Genomic DNA, 24116 nt, shown 5'->3' with positions numbered 1-24116 from the left:
GCCCCCCCCCCCCCGCCCCCCAGCCCCCCTCCAAAACGCAATCGACCCCGCCAGGCTCAGCAGCGAGCGACCGGGCACCGGGCACCGGGCGATGCTGGAACCCGGCAGCATGGAGGAGCGGGACTTCACGTGCCCCGTGTGCCTCGAACTCTTCGTCGACCCCGTGACCCTCAACTGCGGCCACACCTTCTGCTCGGCGTGCATCGACCGCCACTGGGGCACGGAGTCGGCGGCGCGCGGCGGCTTCACGTGCCCCGAGTGCCGCCGCGCCTACCCCGCCAAGCCCGACTTGCGCAAGAGCATCCTCGTGGCCAACCTCGTGGCCCAGGTGCGCAGGGCGCGGCCGGCCGCCCGCCAGCCCCGCCGTGACGCGGACGCCAGGGTCTACGACGGGGGCGTCGCCGCCGTCACCGTCGGCGTCGCCGCGGCGACGGCGGGCGTGGTCCCGTGCCACCGCTGCCCGGGCGGCGCCCGCCCGGCCGTCAAGAGCTGCGCTCGCTGCGAGATGTCCTTCTGCGAGGCGCACCTGGCGCCTCACCGGCAGGTGGTGTTTGTGTGTGTGGGTGGGAGGGGGTGAGGGAGGGAGGGGGTTGTGATGTCGGTGGTGACGCTCGGCCGGTCGGTCACCCGCTCGCTCACCTACTCGCCCAGTAATTTACCCACTCACTCGCGTGCCCGCCCAGCCACTCAATCTACTCACTCATTCAGCCACTCACGTGCCCGCCCACCCAGCCGCTCACTCATTCAGCCACTCACGTGCCCGCCCACCCAGCCACTCATTCAGCCACTCACGTGCCCACCCAGCAACTCACTCATTCAGCCACTCACGTGCCCACCCAGCCAGTCAATCTACTCACTCATTTAGCCACTCACGTGCCCGCCCAGCCACTCACTCATTCAGCCACTCACGTGCCCGCCCAGACACTCAATCTACTCACTCATTCAGCCACTCACGTGCCCACCCAGCCACTCACCCGCTCACTCATTCAGCCACTCACGTGCCCACCCAGCCACTCACTCATTCAGCCACTCACGTGCCCGCCCACCCAGCCACTCATTCAGCCACTCACGTGCCCGCCCAGCCACTGAATCTACTCACTCATTCAGCCACTCACGTGCCCGCCCAGCCACTCACTCATTCAGCCACTCACGTGCCCGCCCACCCAGCCACTCACTCATTCAGCCACTCACGTGCCCGCCCACCCAGCCACTCACTCATTCAGCCACTCACGTGCCCGCCCAGCCACTCACTCATTCAGCCACTCACGTGCCCGCCCAGCCACTCACTCATTCAGCCACTCACGTGCCCACCCAGCCACTCAATCTACTCACTCATTCAGCCACTCACGTGCCCGCCCAGCCACTCACTCATTCAGCTACTCACGTGCCCACCCAGCCACTCACCCGCTCACTCATTCAGCCACTCACGTGCCCACCCAGCCACTCACTCATTCAGCCACTCACGTGCCCACCCAGCCACTCAATCTACTCACTCATTTAGCCACTCACGTGCCCACCCAGCCACTCATTCAGCCACACACGTGCCCACCCAGCCACTCAATCTACTCACTCATTTAGCCACTCAATCTACTCACTCATTTAGCCACTCACGTGCCCACCCAGCCACTCATTCAGCCACTCACGTGCCCGCCCACCCAGCCACTCATTCAGCCACTCACGTGCCGGTCCAGCCACTCATCCGCTCACTCATTCACCCACTCACCCAACCGCCCACCCATCCATTAAACCATCCATCCACCAACTCGCCCGTCCATTTGACCACCCCGCGGCTCGCTCCGCCTTGTTCGGTTTCTTAGTTTGTTTTTTATTAAACGAACACCCCCCCCCCCGCGTCCCCTCCCGGTGCAGGTGCCCCACCTGAAGGCGCACGAGCTGGTGCCCCCCATTGGGGGGCTGGGCACGCACGAGTGCAGGGAGCACGGGCGCCACGTGGAGCTCTTCTGCCGCAGCGACTCGCAGCTGCTGTGCGGCACCACCTGCACCACCCTGCACGACCAGCACGAGCTGGTGCCCATCCACCAGGAGCATGCAGACAGAATGGTGGGTGGGCGGGCGGGCGGGTGGACTGCTGGGTGGAAGAGTGAGTGGGTGGGTGGAAGGGTGGCTGGGTGGAAGGGTGGGTGGGTGGGAGGGTGAGTGGGTGGAAGGGTGAGTGGGTGGGTGGAAGGGTGGGTGGGTGGAAGGGTGGGTGGGTGGAAGGATGGGTGGGTGGGTGGAAGGGTGAGTGGGTGGAAGGATGGGTGGGTGGGTGGAAGGGTGGGTGGAAGGGTGAGTGGACGGGTGGTTGGATGAGTGGGCGGATGGGTGAGTGGGTTGGCGGATGGGTGGGTGGGTTGGCGGATAGGTGGGTGGGTTGGTGGATGGGTGGGTGGGTTGGTGGATGGGAGGGTTGGCGGATGGGAGGGTGGGTTGGCGGATGGGTGGGTGGGTTGGTGGATGGGAGGGTGGGTGGGTGGGTGGATGGGTGGGTGGGTTGGTGGATGGGTGGGTGGGTTGGCGGATGGGTGGGTGGGTTGGCGGATGGGTGGGTGGGTTGGCGGATGGGTGGGTGGGTGGGTTGGCGGATGGGCAGGTGGGTGGGTGGGTTGGCGGATGGGTGGATGGATGGGTGGGTTGGCGGATGGGTGGGTGGGTTGGCGGATGGGCGGGTGGTTGGGTGGGTTGGCGGATGGGTGGATGGGTGGGTGGGTTGGCGGATGGGTGGGTGGGTTGGCGGATGGGCGGGTGGGTGGGTGGGTGGGTTGGCGGATGGGTGGATGGGTGGGTGGGTTGGGGGATGGGTAGGTGGGTTGGCGGATGGGTGGGTGGGTGGGTTGGCGGATGGGCGGGTGGGTTGGCGGATGGGTGGGTGAGTGGGTGGGTTGGTGAGTGGGTGGGTGGGTTGGTGAGTGGGTGGGTTGGTGGGTGGGTTGGTGGGTGGGTGGGTTGGTGAGTGGGTGGGTTGGTGTGTGGGTGGGTTGGTGGGTGGGTTGGTGGGTGGGTGGGTTGGTGGATGGGTTGGTGGATGGGTTGGTGGATGGGTTGGTGGATGGGTTGGTGGATGGATGGGTCGGTGGGAGACCAAGGCGGGCGTGCGTGATGCTGGCAAACCCACCACCTCGCATGCCACAATGCCGGCCTTCATAGGCGCTGCTGCTGCTGCTGCTACTCGCGAGCAGCACTTGCCCCCAACAGCCCTGTCGGAGGCCACACGGGCGACCTCTGTCTTTGATGCAGGATCAGCTGGGCTCGTTTAAGGAGACGCTGCTGACGCACGAGACGTGGATGGCTTCGTACGTGGACGGTGCCGGGCGCTCCTCGGACGCATTTAAGGTGAGACGGGGAGTCGCTGTTGTTGTTGTTGGTGGTGGTGGTGGTTTCATGGGGAGCGGTGGTGCAGAGGTTAGCGCTGCGTTATTACGAACCCTGTTGCAAAGACGAACAGTGAGAAGGCAATGGAAGTGGTGAAGTCCTCATCTCTCTCCTCCTCCCTCTCTCCCCCCCCCCCGCTCTCTCTCTCCCTGTAGGTAACGGTAGTAGTGGTGGTGATGGTGTCGGTGATGGTAGTAGTGGTGATGGTGTAGGTGATGGTAGTAGTGGTGATGGTGTAGGTGATGGTAGTAGTGATGATGGTGTAGGTGATGGTGGTGGTGATAGTGTAGGTGATGGTAGTAGTGGTGATAGTGTAGGTGATGGTAGTAGTGGTGATGGTGTAGGTGATGGTGGTAGTGATGGTGTAGGTGATGGTGGTAGTGATAGTGTAGGTGATGGTAGTAGTGGTGATAGTGTGGGTGATGGTGGTAGTGGTGATAGTGTGGGTGATGGTAGTAGTGATAGTGTAGGTAATAGTACTAGTGGTGGTGTAGGTGATGGTGGTGGTGATAGTGTAGGTGATGGTGGTAGTGATAGTGTCGGTGATGGTCCCAAGGTCCCATCGGTGAGCTCCTGGCTGGGTCATGTAGCCCGCATGCCCAGCCACCGTATGCCAAAACAGCTTTTGTTCGGCCGGATCGAGGGGGCTAAACGGGCACGGCACGGGCTCGGCCCGGGCTAGAGAAGAGATGGAGTGATGTGGTACAGGAGGACGTGGAGCTGAGAGGACTTACCGATGACCGGTACCAGCAGTGTCAAGATCGGGCTCTGTGGAGGAGGCTCGTGAAGGACGCTACTGGGCAGTTAGAGGTAGAGGAGCGACGCTCACAACAACGAGCGGAGCGCCGGGTGGCTAAAGCACAGCAGGTTGGCACAGTAGGGGGCACAGATGGTGCATCAGCCAGTCATCTCAGTCAGTCGACCCGTGGCACCTGGGTCTGCCCCGTGACCTCCTGCCAGCGGGCGTTCGACACTTCACGTGGCCTCAAGGTGCACATGGCCTGGCACAAGCATCGTGGTGACGTCACTGTAACTTAGTGGCGAATGGCGGTTGTGTTGTTGATAGTGTAGGTGATGGTGGTAGTGGTGATAGTTTAGGTGATGGTACAAGTGGTGATAGTGTAGGTGATGGTACTAGTAGTGATAGTGTAGGTGATGGTGGTAGTGATAGTGTAGGTGATGGTGGTAGTGATGGTGTAGGTGATGGTAGTAGTGGTGATAGTGTAGGTGATGGTAGTAGTGGTGATGGTGTAGGTGATGGTGGTAGTGATAGTGTAGGTGATGGTGGTAGTGATGGTGTAGGTGATGGTAGTAGTGGTGATAGTGTAGGTGATGGTGGTAGTGATGGTGTAGGTGATGGTGGTAGTGATGGTGTAGGTGATGGTAGTAGTGGTGATGGTGTAGGTGATGGTGGTAGTGATAGTGTAGGTGATGGTGGTAGTGATGGTGTAGGTGATGGTAGTAGTGATGGTGTAGGTGATGGTAGTAGTGGTGATGGTGTAGGTGATGGTGGTAGTGATAGTGTAGGTGATGGTGGTAGTGATGGTGTAGGTGATGGTAGTAGTGATAGTGTAGGTGATGGTGGTAGTGATGGTGTAGGTGATGGTGGTAGTGATAGTGTAGGTGATGGTGGTAGTGATGGTGTAGGTAATGGTAGAAGTGATGGTGTAGGTGATGGTGGTAGTGATAGTGTAGGTGATAGTAGTAGTGGTGGTGTAGGTGATGGTGGTAGTAACAGTGTAGGTGATGGTAGTAGTGGTGATGGTGTAGGTGATGGTGGTAGTGTTAGTGTAGGTGATGGTGGTAGTGATGGTGTAGGTGATGGTAGTAGTGGTGATGGTGTAGGTGATGGTAGTAGTGATAGTGTAGGTGGTGGTGGTGATGGTGTAGGTGATGGTGGTGGTGATGGTATAGGTGATGGTACTTGTGTTGATAGTGTAGGCGATGGTAGTAGTGGTGATAGTGTAGGTGATGGTAGTAGTGATAGTGTAGGTGATGGTGGTAGTGATGGTGTAGGTGATGGTGGTAGTGATAGTGTAGATGATGGTGGTAGTGATGGTGTAGGTTATGGTAGTAGTGATGGTGGTAGTGATAGTGCAGGTGATAGTAGTAGTGATGGTGTAGGTGATGGTGGTAGTGACAGTGTAGGTGATGGTGGTAGTGACAGTGTAGGTGATGGTGGTAGTGGTGATAGTGTAGGTGATGGTAGTAGTGATGGTGTAGGTGATGGTGGTAGTGATAGTGTAGGTGATGGTAGTGGTAATAGTGTAGGTGATGGTAGTGGTGGTGTAGGTGATGGTGGTAGTGATGGTGTAGGTGATGGTAGTAGTGGTGGTGTAGGTGATGGTAGTAGTGATAGTGTAGATGGTGATAGTAGTGATAGTGTAGGTGATGGTAGTAGTGATAGTGTAGGTGATGGTACTATTGGTGGTGTAGGTGATGGTACTAGTGGTGGTGTAGGTGATGGTGGTAGTGGTGATAGTTTAGGTGATGGTACAAGTGGTGATAGTGTAGGTGATGGTACTAGTAGTGATAGTGTAGGTGATGGTGGTAGTGATAGTGTAGGTGATGGTGGTAATGATGGTGTAGGTGATGGTAGTAGTGGTGATAGTGTAGGTGATGGTAGTAGTGGTGATGGTGTAGGTGATGGTGCTAGTGATAGTGTAGGTGGTAGTGATGGTGTAGGTGATGATAGTAGTGGTGATAGTGTAGGTGATGGTGGTAGTGATGGTGTAGGTGATGGTGGTAGTGTAGGTGTAGGTGATGGTAGTAGTGGTGATGGTGTAGGTGATGGTGGTAGTGATAGTGTAGATGATGGTGGTAGTGATGGTGTAGGTGATGGTGGTTGGTGATAGTGTAGATGATGGTGGTAGTGATGGTGTAGGTTATGGTAGTAGTGATGGTGGTAGTGATAGTGCAGGTGATAGTAGTAGTGATGGTGTAGGTGATGGTGGTAGTGACAGTGTAGGTGATGGTGGTAGTGACAGTGTAGGTGATGGTGGTAGTGGTGATAGTGTAGGTGATGGTAGTAGTGATGGTGTAGGTGATGGTGGTAGTGATAATGTAGGTGATGGTAGTGGTAATAGTGTAGGTGATGGTACTAGTGGTGGTGTAGGTGATGGTGGTAGTGATGGTGTAGGTGATGGTAGTAGTGGTGGTGTAGGTGATGGTAGTAGTGATAGTGTAGGTGGTGATAGTAGTGATAGTGTAGGTGATGGTAGTAGTGATATTGTAGGTGATGGTACTATTGGTGGTGTAGGTGATGGTACTAGTGGTGGTGTAGGTGATGGTGGTAGTGATGGTGTAGGTGATGGTACTAGTGGTGGTGTAGGTGATGGTACTAATGATGGTGTAGGTGATGGTAGTAGTGGTGGTGTAGGTGATGATGTAGGTGATGGTAGTAGTGGTGGTGTAGGTGATGGTGGTAGTGATAGTGTAGGTGATGGTAGTAGTGGTGGTGTAGGTGATGGTGGTAGTGATAGTGTAGGTGATGGTAGTAGTGGTGGTGTTGGTGATGGTGGTAGTGATGGTGTAGGTGATAGTGGTAGTGATGTTGTAGGACTGTAGGTGATTGTAGTAGTGATAGTTTAGGTGATGGTACTAGTGATGATAGTGTAGGTGATGGTAGTAGTGATAGTGTAGGTGATGGTGGTAATGGTGATAGTGTAGCTGATGGTGGTAGAGATAGTGTAGGTGACGGTGGTAGTGATGCTGTAGGTGATGGTAGTAGTAGTGGTGTAGGTGATGGTACTAGTGGTGGTGTAGGTGATGGTAGTAGTGGTGGTGTAGGTGATGGTAGTAGAGGTGGTGTAGGTAATGGTAGTAGTTGTGGTGTAGGTGATGGTACTAGTAGTGGTGGTGTAGGTGATGGTACTAGTGGTGGTGTAGGTGATTGTAGTAGTGGTGGTGTAGGTGATGGTACTAGTGGTGGTGTAGGTGATGGTACTAGTGGTGGTGTAGGTGATTGTAGTAGTGATGTAGGTGATGGTACTAGTGGTGGTGTAGGTGATTGTAGTAGTGATGGTGTAGGTGATGGTAGTAGTGGTGGTGTAGGTGTGTACAAGAGGTGGTGTAGGTGATTGTACTAGTGGTGGTGCAGGTGATTGTAGTAGTGGTGGTGTAGGTGATTGTACTCGTGGTGGTGTAGGTGATTGTACTAGTGGTGATAGTGTAGGTGATTGTAATAGTGATGTAGGTGATGGTACTAGTGGTGGTGTAGGTGATGGTACTAGTGGTGGTATAGGTGATGGTAGTAGTGGTGATTGTGTAGGTGATGGTACTAGTGGTGGTGTAGGTGATGGTACTAGTGGTGGTATAGGTGATGGTGGTAGTGGTGGTGTAGGTGATGGTACTAGTGGTGGTATAGGTGATGGTAGTAGAGGTGGTGTAGGTGATTGTACTAGTGGTGGTGTAGGTGATTGTAGTATAACAAGAAGCACAGAGGCTTAACACACGGGAAGGGGCCCCGTCTCTCTATTGGCACGTGCAGCTCCCACTCTCGGCCGCCATTTTGTCCTCCCCCACCTCGCCCTCTCTCTCCCTGGCCCCTCCTCCAACCTTCCCTGGCCCCTCCTCCAACCTTCCCTGGCCCCACCTCCAACCTTCCCTGGCCCCTCCTCCAATCTTCCCTGGCCCCTCCTCCAACCTTCCCTGGCCCCTCCTCCAATCTTCCCTGGCCCATCCTCCAACCTTCCCTGGCCCCGCCTCCAACCTTCCCTGGCCCCTCCTCCAACTCATCTCTGGCCCCTCCTCCAACCTTCCCTGGCCCCTCCTCCAACCTTCCCTGGCCCCTCCTCCACCCTTCCCTGGCCCCTCCTCCAACTCATCCCTGGCCCCTCCTCCAACTCATACCTGGCCCCTCCTCCACCCTTCCCTTGCCCCTCCTCCAACCTTCCCTGGCCCCGCCTCCAACCTTCCCTGGCCCCTCCTCCAACTCATCCCTGGCCCCTCCTCCAACTCATCTCTGGCCCCTCCTCCAACTCATACCTGGCCCCTCCTCCACCCTTCCCTTGCCCCTCTTCCAGCCTTCCCTGGCCCCGCCTCCAACCTTCCCTGGCCCCTCCTCCAACCTTCCCTGGCCCCTCCTCCAATCTTCCCTGGCCCCTCCTCCAACCTTCCCTGGCCCCTCCTCCAACTCATCTCTGGCCCCTCCTCCAACCTTCCCTGGCCCCTCCTCCTACCTTCCTTGGCCCCTCCTACAACCTTCCCTGGCCCCTCCTCCAACTTTCCCTGGCCCCTCCTCCAACTCATCCCTGGCCCCTCCTCCAACCTTCCCTGGCCCCTCCTCCAACTCATACCTAGCCCCTCCTCCACCCTTCCCTGGCCCCTCCTCCACCCTTCCCTTGCCCCTCTTCCAACCTTCCCTGGCCCCGCCTCCAACCTTCCCTGGCCCCGCCTCCAACTCATCCCTTGCCCCTCCTCCAACCTTCCCTGGCCCTGCCTCCAACCTTCCTTGGCCCCGCCTCCAACTCATCCCTGGCCCCTCCTCCAACCTTCCCCCTGGCCCCTCCTCCAACTCATCTCTGGCCCCTCCTACAACCTACCCTGGCCCCGCCTCCAACCTTCCCTGGCCCCTCCTCCAACCTTCCCTGGCCCGCCTCCAACCTTCCCTGGCCCCTCCTCCAACTCATCCCTGGCCCCTCCTCCAACCATCCCCCTGGCCCCTCCTCCAACTCATCTCTGGCCCCTCCTACAACCTACTCTGGCCCCGCCTCCAACATTCCCTGGCCCCGCCTCCAACTCATCCCTTGCTTTGCCTCCCTCTCCTGTGCTTTGTGTTGCGATCGAAACTTCGTGTGGGGGCTTTTTATTTGCTTTTATTATTTTTTTACTTTTTTTATTTTTATTTTCTCTCGTCGACGTGACTTTACCGAAAGAACCAACAATATGAATTCCTGCAAGTCACGAAATTTTTAAGTCTAAATTCCCTCTCATCCCCCCCCCCCCGCCCCGCCTGTCCATGGACGTGACAGCTTTGCTGTCTTGTGCTATTTCGCTAAGCGACGCCGACAACACCGTGACGAAAGCATTAACAGCTCGGGTCGAGCAGCCGCATCTATGGGACTTCCTGAGATTTCCTGTGTGTGTGTGTGTGTGCGTCTTTGTATGCCCGTGTAAAAAGAAATAATACAAAAAGGCCCATTCTCGCGTCTTCGTCATTTCTGATAGCCGCAAAATAATTGCGGGGGGAAACAAATCGATTGATCGACCGATCGATCGATCGATGGATATATAAATAATTCACCCCCTGGGTAGCGTTATTTTCCGCTTGCTTATGCCTCAAAGGTGCAGAAAATCGCTATCATTATGATTATTTTTATTATTATTCCCCACAAACTTTGCTTTTGTGACCAGGACAGTGAAATTTAGAAATGTACCCATCGTCAATTCTAGATTTGAAGCTTTCGTGACTGCAAGGATCCACACTCTTTGCTTCTATTCGGCAAAGTCACGTAGAGTAAAAAAATAAAATAACAAAAAATCACGACGTTTCGGCCACAACACAAGTGGGCCTTCATCAGGTGAAGGGCTCTGGACTGTCCAGAGGACAGCGTTGGAGTGAAGACAGCCAAGCCCAGCAAACGTGCGGCGTGCATTTGTGTCAAAATCCTTCACTAGAAAATCCTGGTCGCAAAAGCGAAGCTTGTGGGGGAATAATAACAACAACAACAACAATAACAACAATACTACTAATAATACTACTAATAATAGCCACAAATCCGTACTTTTGAGGCGTAACAAACTCGAAAAATAACGTTTCACACCCACCGCCCGGGAACAAAATATCGCATTGCACGCATCGGCCGGCAGGAGTGGCTTTGGACCGCGTGGGGCAACCTTTTTCCGGCAGCTGCGCGCGGAGGAGGCCCGCTCGCGCCTGCTGGGCAAGTACGAGGAGCTCCTGCGGGCCATCTCGGCCGAGCGGGACGAGGCCCTGCGTGCCACGGACCGCGAGCGCGACCGCGGCTTGGCCCAGGCGGCCCGGGGCCTCGCGAGGTGCCAGGAGGCGCTGGGAGGGGTCCGAGCGGCCCTGGCGGCGGTCGCTCGGCTCGAGGGCACGCGGGGGCACGCCGCCTTCCTGCTGGTACGCCCCGTCGCTCGCCCCCGTCGCTCGCCCCCGTCGCTCGCCCCGTCGCTCGCCCCGTCGCTCGCCCCGTCGCTCGCCCCGTCGCTCGCCCCGTCGCTCGCCAGTCGCTCGCCCGTCGCTCGCCCCGTCACTCGACAGTCACTCGCCAGTCGCTCGCCAGTCACTCGCCCCGTCGCTCGCCAGTCACTCGCCAGTCGCTCGCCAGTCACTCGCCCCGTCGCTCGCCAGTCGCTCGCCAGTCGCTCGCCCCTCGCTCGCCCCTCGCTCGCCCCTCGCTCGCCCCTCGCTCGCCCCGTCGCTCGCCAGTCGCTCGCCCCTCGCTCGCCCCGTCGCTCGCCCCTCGCTCGCCCCTCGCTTGCCCGTCGCTCGCCAGTCACTCGCCAGTCGCTCGCCAGTCACTCGCCCCTCGCTCGCCCCTCGCTCGCCCCGTCACTCGCCCCGTCGCTCGCCCCTCGCTTGCCCGTCGCTCGCCAGTCACTCGCCAGTCGCTCGCCAGTCACTCGCCCGTCACTCGCCCGTCGCTCGCCCGTCACTCGCCCGTCGCTCGCCAGTCACTCGCCCGTCACTCGCCAGTCACTCGCCAGTCGCTCGCCAGTCACTCGCCCGTCGCTCGCCTGTCGCTCGCCAGTCACTCGCCAGTCGCTCGCCAGTCGCTCGCCAGTCACTCGCCCCGTCGCTCGCCAGTCGCTCGCCCGTCGCTCGCCCGTCGCTCGCCCCGTCGCTCGCCAGTCGCTCGCCAGTCACTCGCCAGTCACTCGCCCGTCGCTCGCCAGTCACTCGCCAGTCACTCGCCAGTCGCTCGCCAGTCGCTCGCCAGTCACTCGCCCGTCGCTCGCCCGTCGCTCGCCAGTCACTCGCCAGTCTCTCGCCCGTCACTCGCCCGTCACTCGCCCGTCACTCGCCAGTCACTCGCTCCTGGTGCAACGCCGCTGCCGCCACCCCCCCCCCCCGCCCCGCCCACCATCACACATCGCCACAACTCCCCAAACCTCAAACCCGTCCCTCCCGTCCATCGCCACCACCTACCACCCGCCCATCACCCCCACCCACCCGCCCATCACCCCCACCCACCTGCCCATCACCCCCACCCACCCGCCCATCACCCCCACCCACCCACCCATCACCCCTACCCACCCACCCATCACCACCACCCACCCGCCCATCACCCCCACCCACCCGCCCATCACCCCCACCCACCTGCCCATCACCCCCACCCACCTGCCCATCACCCCCACCCACCCACCCATCACCCCCACCCACCTGCCCATCACCCCCACCCACCCGCCCATCACCCCCACCCACCTGCCCATCACCCCCACCCACCTGCCCATCACCCCCACCCACCCACCCATCACCCCCACCCACCTGCCCATCACCCCCACCCACCTGCCCATCACCCCCACCCACCTGCCCATCACCCCTACCCCCACTTCTATTATGATGATGGGGTGGTAGTAATTGGTGGTGGTGGTTGATGTTGATGGTGGTCATGTTGCTGGTGGTGATGGTGGTGGTGCTGGTGGTGGTGGTGATGGTGGTGGTGCTGGTGGTGGTGGTGCTGGTGGTGGTGGTGGTGGTTAATGTTGATGGTGGTCATGTTGGTGGTGGTGGTTGATGTTGATGGTGGTCATGTTGGTGGTGGTGATGGTGGTAGTGCTGGTGGTGGTGGTGATGGTGGTGGTGCTGGTGGTGGTGGTGGTGATGATGATGGTGGTGCTGGTGGTGGTGGTGGTGCTGGTGGTGGTTGATGTTGATGGTGGTCATGTTGATGGTGGTCATGTTGGTGGTGGTCATGTTGGTGGTGGTGATGGTGGTGGTGGTGCTGGTGCTGGTGTTGATTAATTGGCCAAGATGACGTCTGTATAAAATGACGCTGTACCATCACGATTGTTGTCATCTTCGTCGTAATTATTATCATCAAAAGTATTCCCGATATGAATCTTACACGCGCGTCTGCGCGTCTGTGTGTGTGTGCGTGCTACAGAAGTGCACTCAAGAATGGCAGAGGTAAGCCCGGATACGCTTTTAAAGCTGTTGCTCAGATCACCGGGCACGTGCTCATACATCACGGGGCACGTGTTGTCGCGGTCATGTGGCACGTGTTGTCGCGTTTATGTGGCACGTGTTGTCGCGTTCATTGTGGCACGTGTTGTCGCGTTCATGTGGTACGTGTTGTCGCGTTCATGTGGCACGTGTTGTCACGTGTGGCACGTGTTGTCGCGTTCATGCGGCACGTGTTGTCACATGTGGCACGTGTTGTCGCGTTCATGTGGCACGTGTTGTCGCGTTCATGCGGCACGTGTTGTCACATGTGGCACGTGCTGTCGCGTTCATGCGACACGTGTTGTCGCGTTCATGTGGCACGTGCTGTCGCGTTCATGCGGCACGTGTTGTCGCGTTCATGTGGCACGTGTTGTCACATGTGGCACGTGCTGTCGCGTTCATGCGGCACGTGTTGTCGCGTTCATGTGGCACGTGCTGTCGCGTTCATGCGGCACGTGTTGTCGCGTTCATGCGGCACGTGTTGTCGCGTTCATGTGGCACGCGTTGTCGCGTTCATGCGGCACGTGTTGTCACATGTGGCACGTGCTGTCGCGTTCATGCGGCACGTGTTGTCGCGTTCATGCGGCACGTGTTGTCGCGTTCATGCGGCACGTGCTGTCGCGTTCATGTGGCACGTGTTGTCACATATGGCACGTGCTGTCACGTTCATGCGGCAGCACGTGTTGTCACGTGTGGCACGTGCGGCCGCGTTCATGCGGCCTGGGAATAGCGTTTGTGTCCACAATGAAGGCCCTTGGTGAAGCAGAATCGTGTGTCGGGGTCACTGGACCGAGCATTTTGACCGTGTTTTTGTGCAGACGTTTCAATGGGGGCAACAGCAATGTTGGTGTCTACGTGTTTGTGTGTCCTCCATTGCGATGGGACTTTGGAGGATGAACGTCGAGATGTATAAGGGGCACGGGGTGACCGATGAGGTCTGTTCTGGCCAATCTCGCGATGACGATGATGCTTGTTGATGTTGTTGCCTTCGATAGGTCACGGTACTCACGTTGTAAATGTCGTGGATTTACTCCCCAACATACCAGTGGGCTGAAGTAGTTTACTACACTACCGTATAGTACACTATATACTACCCTATACACTACACTATACACTACACTACTATACACTACATTATACACTACACTATACACTACACTACTATACACTACTATACACTACACTACTATACACTACTATACACTACACTACTATACACTACACTATACACTACACTACACACTACCCTACTATACACTACACTATACACTACACTACACTATACACTACACTATACACTACACTACTATACACTACATTATACACTACACTACTATACACTACACCACTATATACTACACTATATACTACCCTATACACTACACTATACTATACACTACATTACACTACTATATACTACACTACACTACTATATTATACACTACACCATACACTACACTACTATACACTACAGTATACACTCCAGTATACACTACATTATACACTACACTATAGACTACACTACTATACACTACACTACTATACACTACACTACTATACAGTACAATATACACTACTATACACTACACTACTATACACTACACTATACACTACCCTATTATACAGTACACTATACACTACACTACACTATACACTACACTATACACTACACTATACACTATACTATACACTACACTATACTACTATATACTACACTACTATATTATACACTACACCATACACTACACTGTACACTACATTATACACTACACTACTATACACTACTATACACTACACTACTATACACTACACTACTATACACTACACTATACACTACTATTCACTACACTACACACTACACTATACACTACACTACACACTACACTATACACTACACTACTATACACTACACTACTATACACTACACTACTATACACTACACTACTATACACTACACTATACACTACACTACTATACACTACACTATACACTAGTGCTGTACTAGTACACTACACTATACACTACACTATACACTACACTACTATACACTACACTATACATACTACACTATACACTACACTACTATACACTACACTATACACTACACTATACACTACATTACGATACACTACACTACTATACACTACACTACACACTACACTATACACTACACTATACACTACACTATACACTACACCACACTATACACTACACTACTATACACTACACTACTATACACTACACTATACACTACTATTCACTACACTACACACTACACTATACACTACACTACACACTACACTATACACTACACTACTATACACTACACTACTATACACTACACTACTATACACTACACTACTATACACTACACTATACACTACACTACTATACACTACACTATACACTAGTGCTGTACTAGTACACTACACTATACACTACACTATACACTACACTACTATACACTACACTATACATACTACACTATACACTACACTACTATACACTACACTATACACTACATTACTATACACTACACTACTATACACTACACTACACACTACACTATACACTACACTATGCACTACACTATACACTACACCACACTATACACTACACTACTATACACTACACTACTATACACTATACTGGTAACTAATTGGTGCCTTTGGTTTACACGACAACCCTTACTACTGGCTGTGTCGAGGTGGTGGAGGGTGACAACACAACACTAACCCAAACACCTTCCCCACGAACGGTCTGAATTGGTCCGTAGTAAGGTCGGCACTGATAAGGGGTTGACGTGGCATGCCATCTGTGTCGAATGCCGAGCGTCTGCCACCACCACCACCGCCACCACCCGACACTGCCAATCGTAAACAGAACGTGGCCGATTTCGTTCACTAGTTCAGCACTAAACCGGTTTGCTGCGTGCCTTGGAGGGTAACAATAACAACAACAACAAACGCGCAACGTTTTTTCACGCATTCGAGTAAGCCGCGACGATCCGCCGGTAATTCTTTACACAATCTGACCAAAACAATAAAACCCCCGTGTGAAAAATAAGAATTAAGGTTTCTTTTTACCCTTTCCGGAAATAAAACAGCGGAGGTCACGTAGATAGGAAAAATAAAAATAACAATAAAATAATAAAAATAATTTTAAAAATAAATTCGCTATTATTTTTTATTATTTCATTGCTATGTTTTTTTCTATCTCCGTGACTTTACCCAAAGGACCGTAGACTATGAATTCGTGCAGTAGCGAAAGCTTCAAGTAAAAATTTAGCAGGAGTTTATACTCTTTGGTTCTATTGGGTAAAGTCACGTAGGTAAAAAAAATAAAACAGCAATAATCACGACGTTTCGGCCACAACACAAGCGGCCCTCGTCAGGTGAAGGGACCAGGCTGTCTGGAGGACAGCGTGTTCACTCCAGCGCTGTTCCTCGAAGACAGCCTGGTCCCTTGTGCTGTGGCCGAAACGTCGTGAATTTTGTTCTTTTGTTTTTTTTTACCCACGTGACTTTACCGAATAGAACCAAGGAGCGTGGTTCCTTGCAGTCACGAAAGCTTCAACTCTAGAATTAGCAGAAAGTTGTTATTCAAATGTTCAAACAGCAACATGGAAAACTTTCACGGGGAATCACGTTGCAGCATTAACCACACACGCGGCACTCGTGAACATGCAAACAGACCCTGATAATCCACGGTGAAAAATAAAATAAAAAACCTTGGATGGGCGAGCATAATTCGTGCCGGAAACGTGTTTTGTAATCCAAAGCACTCGTACGTCCAAGCACAACGTATACCAGCTGTGTGATCACGTGACGCTCGGCCAGTACAAAGCGTGTCTGCACGTTACACTACTCGTGCTGCAAGACCCTCGCTCGTTTTATCAAATTGATATTGAGCTGCAAACTTCTGCTCGCCTTGCAAAACACTCGCAGGCCGAGTCACCCGCAAATCCAAGGCTTCGCTGTAATGGCAAATAGGCCCGCACGTTGAATTGCCTTTGAAACTCGATTGGCCCTACACCAGAGACAGCAGCAGCCTTCTTGAGGGACTTGTCTAACCACCAGTGTCAGACCGGAGAACGCAAAAAGGCGGAACGGCACAAAGACGGACACACGTGCACGAACATTTGTCATAGCTCGGAGCGAGCAGCTCTATCTACCATGGGATACCTTTTGTGCGGGTATCAAAGTATGAAAAATAAGAAGAGGTTTTACCCATCCTGGCAGTAAAACAAACGGCAAGAGATGTGTTGGAATACGCTTTGTGTTTTTTTTCTTTCGGCGAAGCCACGTAGGTCAAATGAAATGAAACGACTAAATTAAATCGCGACGTTTCGGAAGCAGCACAAGCTTCCGTCTTCAGGTGGAACACTCACAGCAGCGATTCTCGATTCTGGAACACTCCTGCTGTGAGTGTTCCACCTGAAGACGGAAGCTTGTGTTGCTTCCGAAACGTCGTGATTCAATTTAGTTGTTTCATTTTATTGTATTTTACCCACATGACTTTACCGAAAAAAAGCACAAAGAGTGTGAATCCCTGCAGTCACGAAAGCTTCAAATCTAGAACTGTCTTCTTTGGTTCTTTCGGTAAAGTCACGTAGAATGAGACTAAAATAATAAAATAAAACAATAAAATTCTCCCGACGTTTCGGCCACGACACAAGTAGCCGTCCTCAGGTGAAGAAAGAGGACTGTCCAGAAGGACTGTCCAGAAGACAGTTCTGTTTCTTCACCTGAAGAAGGCTACTTGTGTTGTGGCCGAAACGTCGTGAGAATTTTATTGTTTTATTTTATTATTTTACTCTCATTCTACGTGGTGGTGACTTTACCGAAAGAACCACAAAGAAGGTAAATCCTTGCAGTCACGAAAGCTTTAAATATAAATCTAGAATTGTGTTAGAATGTTCAAACACCAAGCACAGAAACGTTTCGCAAGGAATCAAGTTGCTGAATTAACCACACGCAGTACCTGCGGTGAACATGCAAACAAAACGTGCTCTGATAACAATACACCTGCATTGTCTTTGATTTAAATGAACTCTTGATTTAAAGCTTTCGTGACTGCGGGGATTCATATTCTTGGTTAAGTCACGTTACAAGGGAAGCAATAAAAGAATAAAAAATATAAAACAATAAAATTCTCACGACGTTTCGACTGCAACACAAGCGATCGTCATCAGGTGTGAAAACCACGGCAAAAATTTTTGAAAAATAACAAGAATATAATTTAACTTCTTTGGTTCTTTCGGTAAAGTCACGTAGAATGAGAATAAAATAATAAATTGATAAAATAAAACAACACAATAATATTCTCACGACGTTTCGGCCACAACACAAGCGGCCTTCATCAGGTGAAGGGGGGCGAGACTGTCTGGTAGGACAGCGCTGGAGTGAAAGAGCCACGTTCAGATACGGCCTTTAAGCTGTGTGAGAGGAACAAAGCGCCTTGACAAAGGAATTAGCATATAATTTAGCATTGAAATGGCTGAATGATTAGCTTGTGACTGGTCACAGAAATAGCTATGTTAAAAGTTAAAGCATACACACCCGCAGAGGCACCCATTATGAGACCTCCTTTGCCAGTAACAAGATATAGGAATAGGTTTTACCCTTTTAACTATATCTTGTTACTGGCAAAGGAGGTCTCATAATGTAAATGCTCACCCCGAGCCCTCAATAACTCTGATGGTGCGCTGTTTTTGAGTTGTACGCCTTTTGGCGTCTTCTGGTCCAACACCAATGGAGACTAAAGGGCTCTAAGAAAAGCCGTCTCTGGTGTGGACCAATCAAATTCAAGGACAGTGCCAATATCATTATCAGAGTTGTCTCTCTTTTTTGTTTGCATTTTGACTGCTTGTGTTGTGGTTATTGCAAACATGACGCCTTGAATAAAGGCGTCAGTTTTTGTGCCAGTTAAAAGGGTAAAAACCTATTCCTATAACTTAAATGAACTCCTTTAAAAAAAGAGTTTCTGTTTAAAAACACAACGGTCTCATTGGCAACTTCGTTTAACTCACGGTCGAGAAAGTATGCCAATGGGGCCTGCTTTGTTCGCGAGCCGATTCCACAGTTTATGGACCGCGGCATTTTTGACCTACACGCAAATAAATAAATATACATAAATAATACTGGAAGGAAGGAAGTTGTAAACTGAGTGTACCAGCCTGCAATAGATTAATGTGTCCGTCCGTCCGTCTGTCCGTCCGTCCCCTTTCAATACTTTAACGAAGTGAAATCTCGTGTGACTGTCATCCTTTATTTAACCACGTGAGTGAAGTCATTGAGAGTCACTCTCTTGTCACTGGCATCCTTTATTTAACCACGTGAGTGACGTCATTGAGAGTCACTCTCTTGTCACTGACATTTATTTAACCACGTGAGTGACGTCATTGAGAGTCACTCTCTTGTCACTAACATCCTTTATTTAACCACGTGGTGACGTCATTGAGAGTCACTCTCTTGTCACTGACATCCTTTATTTAACCACGTGGGTGGCGTCATTGAGAGTCACTCTCTTGCCACTGACAACCTTTATTTAACCACGTGAGTGACGTCATTGAGAGTAACTCTCTTGTCACTGACATCCTTTATTTAACCGCGCGAGTGACGTCATTGAGAATCACTCTCTTGTCACTGACATCCTTTATACTGGTAGGAAGGAAGTTGTGAACTGAGTGTACCAGCCTGCAATAGATTAATGTGTCTGTCCGTCCGTCCGTCCCCTTTCAATACTTTAACGAAGTGAAATCTCGTGCTGTTGGGTGTAAAATCAGCAATAGACAGCGCAGAGACTTGTCCTACCAGCCCACCCTGCAGGGACCTGTTAAGGCGTCAATACAAAATGTAAATTGCTTTAAAGTAGCGAATTAATTGATTAATTGTCACCAGGATCTGAGTACGTGTGCAAAATGCGGGATTGATTGGACAACGGGAAGTGGGCGGAATTCTGATTACAAGATTTGACCCACGACAACACAGAGGAATCAAGCTCCAGCGCTGTCCTACCAGACAGTCTCGTCCCCTTCACCTGATGAAGGCCGCTTGTGTTGTGGCCGAAACGTCGTGAGAATTTTATCGCGTTATTTTTATTTTTTATCAATTTATTATTTTATTCTCATTCTACGTGGCGGTGACTTTACCGAAAGCACCAAAGAAGATGAATCAAGTTAAGCAAAACCTTTGAAAAAAAAACTAAAAAAAAAATGTTTTTCTTCATCTGGCTTATAATTTTTCATCGCGAAAGCCACCAACGACCAACATCGCTTGCATTCAACAGAATTAACATCGCTCGATCCTCAACCCACACCATCCAGTTGAAGCCCCACCCCCCAATGACCACCCACCCACCACCCCACCCACTTTACCCCGCTCCTCCACCAACCCCCCCCCCCCCCGCCACAACCTCCTCCGCCCGCGTGTCTCCCTGCAGCATCGCGGAGTTCGTGGCCACGCCCATGGATCCCCCGCAGGGCCCGAGCCTCTCGCTGGTGACGGTGGTGCCGCTGGAGCGGCGTCTGGACGAGATGCTCGCCTCCTGCGGGGCATCTCGCGCGACTGCTGCGTCCGCTCCTCCTATGGCTGCTCATTTTGCTTCTTTCTCCTCCTCCTCTGCTGCTGCTGCTGCTGGTGCTGCTTCAAGAGCTTCCTCCCCTTCGTCGCGACCTTGCGTGGCGGCTGGGCCGTCGATGGCCTCAGGAGTGGCCTCGCAGCAGCAGCAGCAGCAGCAACATCGCCCCTCCTCCTCCTCCTTCTCCTCCTCTTCTTCGGCGGTCAGAGAAAAACTCAACCAGCTGATGCTGAACCCTGGCCCTCCGTCCACGCGCCCGGCAGCGGCTCCACCGCCGTCGTCGCCGCCCGGTCCCCGAGCCCCGATGCAGCACCAGAGGGCCTTCCCGGCCGCGCCTCCAATGCCAGGCGAGGCCCCGCCGTCGGACGGGAGGCCGCCCAGAATGGTTCCCCGCGAGCCGCAGCCGACGCTGCCGCCTCAGCGGCCCGCAGCGGCGCCCGACGAGGACTACGTGATTCCGCTGGGGCCCTCCGAGCCGTCGCCGGCGCTGCCGCCGCCGCCGCCGCCGCTGCTGCCCAGAGTCGCGGTCGGGCAGAACCAGAACCGGAACCAGCGACCGCGACTCCCGGTGCCGGCGAAGCCGCAGCCGGAGCAGCCGCAGCAGCAGCAGCAGCCGCAGGGGGTCGCATCCGGCTTCGATGTTGCCAAACCCCCCAGCAGGAACGACCTCATTATGAACTGTGAGTTGACGGCGACGACGGCGGCGACGTCATCGACGACGTTTATCGCGATGACGATGACGATGACGATGGCGAACGATGATAACGATGTTCTTGGTTCTTTCGCTAGGGTCCCCACGTAGAAGGGTAACAATGAAACGATAAAAATGTGAAGCAATAAAATTGCCGCGGCGTTTCGACTGCAACACAGGCAATCATCATCAGGTTGAGAATTGTATTGTTTTATATTTTTTTTATTTTTTTTATTGTTTCCCTTCTACGCGGTGGTGACTTTACCGCAAGAACCAAGAATATGAATCCCTGCGGTCACGAAAGCTTTAAATCAAGATGGTAATGATGTTCACGACGATAATTGTGTTAATTACGACGCCATTGCCAACGTAGAGTGTATCCGCTGCCTGCTCTTTACCCCACGTGCCACCGTCCTAACCACCGCCACCATCATCACCACCATCGTCAACATCGTCAACACCATCGTCATGGTGATCGTCACCATTGCCACCTTAGAACACATCCGCTGCCGTCTCTTCGTCACGACGACGACCGTCACCGCCGTCACCACCATCGTCATCACCATCGTCATCACCACCATCGTCACCACCATCGTCATCACCACCGTCATCACCATCATCGTCACCATCACCACCATCATCACCATCACCACCATCGTCACCACCATCGTCACCACCATCATCACCACCATCACCACCATCACCACCATCATCACCACCATCGTCACCACCATCATCACCATCATCACCACCATCGTCACCATCATCACCACCATCGTCACCATCATCACCACCATCGTCACCACCATCGTCACCATCACCACCATCGTCACCATCACCACCACCATCACCACCACCATCACCACCATCGTCACCACCATCATCACCATCATCACCACCATCACTACCATCATCACCACCATCGTCACCATCATCACCACCATCGTCACCACCATCGTCACCATCATCACCACCATCACCACCATCATCACCACCATCGTCACCACCATCATCACCATCATCACCACCATCGTCACCATCATCACCACCATCGTCACCATCATCACCACCATCGTCACCACCATCGTCACCATCACCACCATCGTCACCATCACCACCACCATCACCACCACCATCACCATCATCGTCACCACCATCGTCACCATCATCACCACCATCGTCACCATCATCACCACCATCACCACCATCATCACCACCATCGTCACCACCATCGTCACCACCATCATCACCACCATCATCACCACCATCATCACCACCATCGTCACCATCACCATTACCACCACCATCACCACCATCGTAACCATCATCACCACCATCGTCACCACCATCATCACCACCATCGTCACCACCATCGCCATCACCATCGTCACCATCATCACCACCATCGTCACCACCATCGTCACCACCATCGTCACCATCGTCACCACCATCGTCACCATCATCACCACCATCGTCACCATCATCACCACCATCATCACCACCACCATCACCACCACCATCACCACCATCGTCACCATCATCACCACCATCGTCACCATCATCACCATCATCGTCACCATCGTCACCACCATCGTCACCACCATCATCACCACCATCGTCATCACCATCGCCATCACCATCGTCACCACCATCATCACCATCATCACCACCATCATCACCACCACCATCGTCACCATCACCACCATCGTCACCATCGTCATCACCATCGTCACCACCATCACCACCATCGTCACCACCATCGTCACCATCACCACCACCATCACCACCATCGTCATCACCATCGCCATCACCACCATCGTCACCATCACCACCATCGTCACCATCACCACCATCGTCACCATCATCACTACCATCGTCACCACCACCATCATCACCATCGTCACCATCACCACCACCATCGTCACCACCATCATCACCATCATCACCACCATCGTTACCACCATCATCACCACCATCATCACCACCATCGTCACCATCACCACCATCGTCACCACCACCGTCACCACCACCATCACCACCATCGTCACCATCATCATCACCACCACCGTCACCACCACCGTCACCACCATCATCACCACCATCATCACTACCATCGTCACCACCATCGTCACCACCTTCGTCACCACCATCGTCATCACCATCATCATCACCACCATCACCACCACCATCACCACCATCATCACCACCTTCGTCACCACCATCATCACGACGGCGATCCCAACCACCGTCATCACTGCTGTCACCCCCCCCACCCCCAACAGACGGCTTCTCCCCCACCCTGAACCCCAACTCGGCGTCGCCTCGCCTCCAGCTCTCGCGCGACCTCCGCTCGGCCAAGCGCGTCGCCTACCCGCAGCAGCTGGCGCCCCACGCGGAGCGTTTCGACAGCTGCCCGCAGGTCCTCGCCGCCCAGAGCCAATTCTCGGGCCGCCGCTACTGGGAGGTCAAGGTGGAGTGGGCCCGGTGGTGCACCGTCGGGGTCGCCTACGGCAGCGCGCCGAGGAAGGGGCCGAGCGACTCCTGCGGCCTCGGAGCGGCCCCCGCCGTCTCGTGGTGCCTGGAGAAGGACCGGGAGGCCTGCGTGGCGCGTCACAACGGCGCCAGGGTGCCCGGCGGCGGGGCGAGGGCCAATCGGAACCTCAGGACCGTTGGGGTGTTCCTGGACTGGGACGCGGGGATCCTGGCTTTCTACGACGCCGACTGCATGGAGCTGCTGCACGCGTTTCAGCACAGCTTCACGGAGCCTCTCTACCCGGCGCTGGGCATCAACCGTAACGACGACTCGGTGATGGTGCTCAACCTGGGCTCCTAGAGGGGAGTGGAAGGGGGGAGCGGGCTGCACGCGTTTCAGCACAGATTCACGGAGCCTCTCTACCCGGCGCTTGGCATCAACCGTAACGACGACTCGGTGATGGTGCTCAACCTGGGCTCCTAGAGGGGAGTGAAAGGGGGGAGCGGGACGGGGACCATGGTGGTTTGGTTTGCTGGTTGTGGTGGCGGTGGTGACGGTGGCGGTGGTGGTGGTGAGCGTGGTGTGGGACGGGCGGTTCGGTCAAGGTGCAGAGTGGTGGTGGTGGTGGGTGGTCGGGCTGGAGTGGAGGTGGGGTAGAGAGAGGGTGCAGTAGGAGTGGAGTGGAGGTGGAGTGTGTGAGTGGGGTGAGTGTGCAGGGTGGAGGAGGAGTGGGGGTGGAGTGGAGATGGAGTGAGAGGTTGAGTGGAGTGTTGGAGTGGGGTGAGTGTGCAGGGTGGAGGAGGAGTGGGGGTGGAGTGGGGGTGGAGTGAGGGTGGAGTTGAGGTGGAGTGGGAGGTAGAGTGGAGTGG

At 53.9% G+C, this 24116-nt stretch overlaps 2 protein-coding genes across 2 annotated transcripts; both read left to right on the top strand.

The window, feature by feature from the left end:
- On the top strand, positions 1 to 1882 carry LOC116956564 (E3 ubiquitin/ISG15 ligase TRIM25-like). Its single transcript, XM_076054540.1, has 2 exons — positions 1 to 540; positions 1870 to 1882. Exons 1-2 carry the CDS (start codon positions 92 to 94, stop codon positions 1880 to 1882), a joined length of 462 nt encoding a protein of 153 aa, XP_075910655.1. The 5' UTR covers positions 1 to 91.
- On the top strand, positions 657 to 23776 carry LOC116956563 (uncharacterized). The gene is made up of 6 exons (XM_076054469.1): positions 657 to 2061; positions 3238 to 3333; positions 10223 to 10456; positions 12444 to 12466; positions 19946 to 20763; positions 23057 to 23776. Exons 1-6 carry the CDS (start codon positions 2059 to 2061, stop codon positions 23605 to 23607), a joined length of 1725 nt encoding a protein of 574 aa, XP_075910584.1. The 5' UTR covers positions 657 to 2058; the 3' UTR covers positions 23608 to 23776.
- The last annotated feature ends 340 nt before the right edge of the window (positions 23777 to 24116 follow it).

Source organism: Petromyzon marinus, chromosome 66 (genome assembly GCF_048934315.1).
Source record: "Petromyzon marinus isolate PM22_M1 ecotype Great Lakes invasive population chromosome 66, UKy_Petmar_22M1.pri1.0, whole genome shotgun sequence".
In the NCBI taxonomy this organism is placed as follows: Eukaryota; Metazoa; Chordata; class Hyperoartia; order Petromyzontiformes; family Petromyzontidae; genus Petromyzon; species Petromyzon marinus.
The sequence above is the reverse complement of the archived record's forward strand: the minus strand, read 5'-3'. Positions and strand labels throughout refer to the sequence as shown.

What these genes read in the sequence shown, in the direction of transcription:
- LOC116956564 (XM_076054540.1), top strand. Translation starts at nt 92, where the DNA reads ATGCTGGAACCCGGCAGCATGGAGGAGCGGGACTTCACGTGCCCCGTG.
- LOC116956563 (XM_076054469.1), top strand. An exon ending in GCTCCTCGGACGCATTTAAG is followed by an intron (nt 3,334 to 10,222) that starts GTGAGACGGGGA and finishes TTTTTCCGGCAG; the next exon opens with CTGCGCGCGGAGGAGGCCCG. An exon ending in TGCACTCAAGAATGGCAGAG is followed by an intron (nt 12,467 to 19,945) that starts GTAAGCCCGGAT and finishes GTCTCCCTGCAG; the next exon opens with CATCGCGGAGTTCGTGGCCA.